Source organism: Arachis ipaensis, chromosome B03 (genome assembly GCF_000816755.2).
Source record: "Arachis ipaensis cultivar K30076 chromosome B03, Araip1.1, whole genome shotgun sequence".
Lineage (NCBI taxonomy): Eukaryota > Viridiplantae > Streptophyta > Magnoliopsida > Fabales > Fabaceae > Arachis > Arachis ipaensis.
The window spans coordinates 109,941,651-109,945,660 of NC_029787.2; the positions used below are offsets into that span (position 1 = coordinate 109,941,651).

General features: G+C 37.0%; 1 protein-coding gene across 1 annotated transcript; it reads left to right on the forward strand.

Moving 5' to 3' along the window:
* Window positions 7-2,748, forward strand: LOC107630887 (calnexin homolog). Its single transcript, XM_016334166.2, has 6 exons — window positions 7-211; window positions 325-394; window positions 701-1,827; window positions 1,945-2,016; window positions 2,152-2,268; window positions 2,399-2,748. Exons 1-6 carry the CDS (start codon window positions 95-97, stop codon window positions 2,528-2,530), a joined length of 1,635 nt encoding a protein of 544 aa, XP_016189652.1. The 5' UTR covers window positions 7-94; the 3' UTR covers window positions 2,531-2,748.

Below are 4,010 nucleotides of genomic sequence, written 5' to 3' on the forward strand. Positions count from 1 at the left end.
GGCTTTTCACTGTTCTTAAATTTTAGCTGCTTAGGGTTTCACAGTTAGAGAGAGAGAGAAAGAGAGAGAGAGAGAGAGAGAGTGAGAGAGAAGAATGGAAGAACAAAAGCGAAGCCTTATGGGGATCTTTACGGTGCTCCTCCTCCTTATATCGATTTCGTCGTTTCAGCTCCTCCGTGCTTCTGATAATCCCGACGATGTTGATGATGCCGTAATTGCTATCTTTCTCTCTCTCTCTCTTAAGACTTTAAGTGTTGGATCTGTGTTTTTAAACTTTTGAATTAGGTTCACATTGTGCAACTGTTTGTATTAAATGTTGTTCAGATTTTCTACGAGTCGTTCGATGAGGATTTCGAAGGTCGTTGGACCGTTTCAAATAAGGACGACTACAATGGTAATGCTAACTCAAATCTCGTGTCATTATTTGTGTGATTTAATTGATTGATTGTAGTTAGTGATATCTGATCGTTTACTAGCTGTTGATTAAAAGTGTGAGAATGAACATGTTTCTTTTTTATGAAATGATGAATATAGAACAAAAGCTGTCTTGCCATTGGTTACTATATATGGCTGTGTTAAAAAAATAAAATAAAATAAATAGAAAGAGGAAATAATAATGTATATCACTCAACTATTGAAATTCAATTCTCAATACTAGAAGTGCTCTGAAATAACTTTGGATTTGTCCCTTCGGTTCTAGGTGTCTGGAAGCATGCTAAGAGCGAGGGGCATGATGATTATGGACTCCTTGTCAGTGAGAAAGCAAGGAAATATGCCATAGTTAAAGAACTTAAAGAACCTGTGACCCTGAAGGATGAAACAGTTGTTCTTCAATTTGAGACTCGGCATCAGAGTGGCCTTGAATGTGGTGGTGCATACCTGAAGTATCTTCGACCACAGGAGGCTGGATGGACACCCAAAGAATTTGACAATGAATCTCCATATTCTATCATGTTTGGTCCTGACAGGTGTGGGGCCACAAACAAAGTACACTTTATTGTCAAGCATAAGAATCCCAAGAGTGGGAAATACGTTGAGCACCATCTCAAGAATCCCCCATATGTTCCATCTGACAAACTCACTCACGTATACACTGCTATTCTGAAGCCTAAAAATGAGTTGCGTGTTTTGATTGATGGGGAAGTGAAGAAGAAGGCAAATTTCTTATCTGTTGATGATTTTGAACCCCCTCTTATTCCTCCCAAGACAATCCCAGATCCTGATGACAGGAAACCCGAGGACTGGGATGAGAGAGCAAAAATTCCTGACCCAGATGCAGTAAAGCCAGATGACTGGGATGAGGATGCGCCCATGGAAATTCTTGATGAGGAAGCTGAGAAACCTGAAGGATGGTTGGATGATGAACCCGGAGAAATTGATGACCCTGAAGCCACAAAACCAGAAGATTGGGATGACGAGGAGGATGGGGAATGGGAAGCCCCTAAAATTGATAACCCCAAGTGTGACTCTGCTCCTGGTTGTGGTGAGTGGAAGAGGCCAATGAAGAAGAATCCAGCTTACAAGGGAAAATGGCATGCCCCTCTCATTGACAACCCAGCTTATAAGGGTATATGGAAGCCACGTGATATTCCAAACCCTGACTACTTTGAACTTGAAAAGCCTGATTTTGAGCCCATCGCAGCTATTGGTATTGAGATTTGGACAATGCAAGATGGCATACTATTTGACAACATTTTGATAGCTAATGATGGCAACGTTGCAGCCTCTTATAGAGAGACTACATGGAAGCCCAAGTTTAATATTGAAAAAAAGAATCAGAAGGAAGAAGATTCTGATGGTGGTTCAGGTTTTCTTGCAGACTTGCAGGTAATGTCATTGATTTGAGCGGTTTCGTCATGTAACTCATTTTACTGTGCAACATCCGTTGAATATGGCTCTTCCACTCACTCCTCTTTCTGATGCTTAATTTTATTTCTTGCACAGACAAAAGTATTTGAACTTTTGTACAAGATCGCGGACATTCCCTTCCTTAGTGATTACAGGATCAAAATACATGTAAGAATCTTAACAAAATACTCCTATCCTTGTGTGTGCCTGCTCGCTCATGCCGCACCTTTTTTTTCTGTGCTTTTCTTCCACCCTTCACTCATTAGAGTTTAACGGGAATCTGACTCCTATGCTTTTGAACAGGATCTCATTCAAAAGGGTGAGAAGCAACCAAATCTTACTATTGGAGTTCTCGTGTCTGTTGTGGTTGTCTTCTTGACAATCTTCTTCAAGCTCATATTTGGGGGAAAAAAGAAGCCGGTGAGTAATGAAATTCATTATTGTATCTTACCCGGTAAACTTGTTCTCCTCATATTTCGGAAACTTTGTTTAGGACAGTATGTTAAATTGTTAAATTGTTAATCTGTGAATCATGTGTCTTGTTGTGCAGGCAAGGGTTGAGAAGCCAAGCCCAGCACCCAAAGAATCTAAGGCCAACCAAAGTGGCGAAGAGAATGATGAAAACAAAGAGAAGGAGGAAACATCTGCTTCTGCACCACGTAGGAGGATAAGGCGAGATTGAAATGGTTTAAAACCTTTTCATTCATAGGGGACGACCAAGATCATCACAATAGATAAATTTTGAGCTTAGTTGGAACCGTTATTTTCATTTTTACCCATGAGGCCATGACCTTATTTTAAAATATGATTTGCAATGGAGTGTAACAGATATTTATTGGGCTGATCCTTTTGGAGACTTGCGCATTTGAAGAATTGAAGTTGTACAATTATTATTTTTAATTTGTTTCTAATGGGAAATAGAAATCGAATCTCCTAACAACATTTGAATAGCTAAATGAGATTGCTGAGGATAGAGAAGTAATGCAAAGCTGCCACAATTGTTTTAACAAAAACTGTTGGTTCTAAATGATAAAAATGAAAGTTTATGATTAACAATTTTTTGGCTAAAGTCGTCTATATCTATTGCAGGTATAGAATATAGATATATGGCCACAGATTCATTATTTCACCACATTTGTGAGAGTAACATGCTTCCCCATTAACATAATGACCATTTTATCTCTCGCACCATCAGTATAATGACCTTGCTAATAAAAGTTGAAAATTCACATTAACCCAAGGAAGGGGGATTAACCCAGCGCCATCCGTAGGCCGCAGCAGCTGCCAAAGCCTCATCTTCTGCTACCTACCTCAAGTCACTGCCTTTATTGTGTCTGCATTTGTTGTCAAACTGCAAGTTCAGGATGAGACAAACAAGATGGCACCTATAATTTAAGACGGCCCTGCATTCTGAAATGGTTAACATGAAACTAGCCACGAGCCAACCAAATTTAGCATTGAAGATATACAGACTGAACTAGATGAAAATTGTTTCGCTTTAATTTTTGAACTTTTCGATGGAATAACGATATAATTTATGCAATCCAAATAGGCTCATTAAATCATCATTTGACAAATTACAGGCACATCACTATGAGAATATTTAATATGAAACATCATCTTGGCTATAGGTTTAAAATTTTTTTGTCACATCTTATGAAGATAAATCTTACTCTTATAAATACATTATTGAGTAACTCGGGTGAAGCATTTCAGTAACTCCTACAAATGTGGTGGAGTAATGAATGCGTGGCCTAGATATATCTCATGTCTTGTAGACCATCAAGACATCTGCTAAGGTTCTTAATATTTATTATTTTAATTTATATCTAATAAGATTATTTAATAAATAAAAATTTGCATTAATAACTATTTTGTATTATTTATTTGGTAGGGTATAAATAATAACGGTATAAATAATAACTGAGGTAATTAATAGCTTTACAAAACAAAAAACATTAGGTGACTAATATTTTTTCTTTATATTTAAACCAATATCAGTAACTCTTATTTTCGCTGAAAATATTGATCCTAAGAATTTTTCTGAAAAGTAGTAAAAATTCAAAATTTATATCTGAAGAAAAATAAGAATTATTCAAAACTAATTTTAATCAAACAGTCGTTCTTTGAAAAATATTAATTATTAGAAGTTCATGACTATA

What these genes read in the sequence shown, in the direction of transcription:
- LOC107630887 (XM_016334166.2), top strand. Translation starts at nt 95, where the DNA reads ATGGAAGAACAAAAGCGAAGCCTTATGGGGATCTTTACGGTGCTCCTC. An exon ending in AAATAAGGACGACTACAATG is followed by an intron (nt 395 to 700) that starts GTAATGCTAACT and finishes CTTCGGTTCTAG; the next exon opens with GTGTCTGGAAGCATGCTAAG. An exon ending in ATTACAGGATCAAAATACAT is followed by an intron (nt 2,017 to 2,151) that starts GTAAGAATCTTA and finishes GCTTTTGAACAG; the next exon opens with GATCTCATTCAAAAGGGTGA.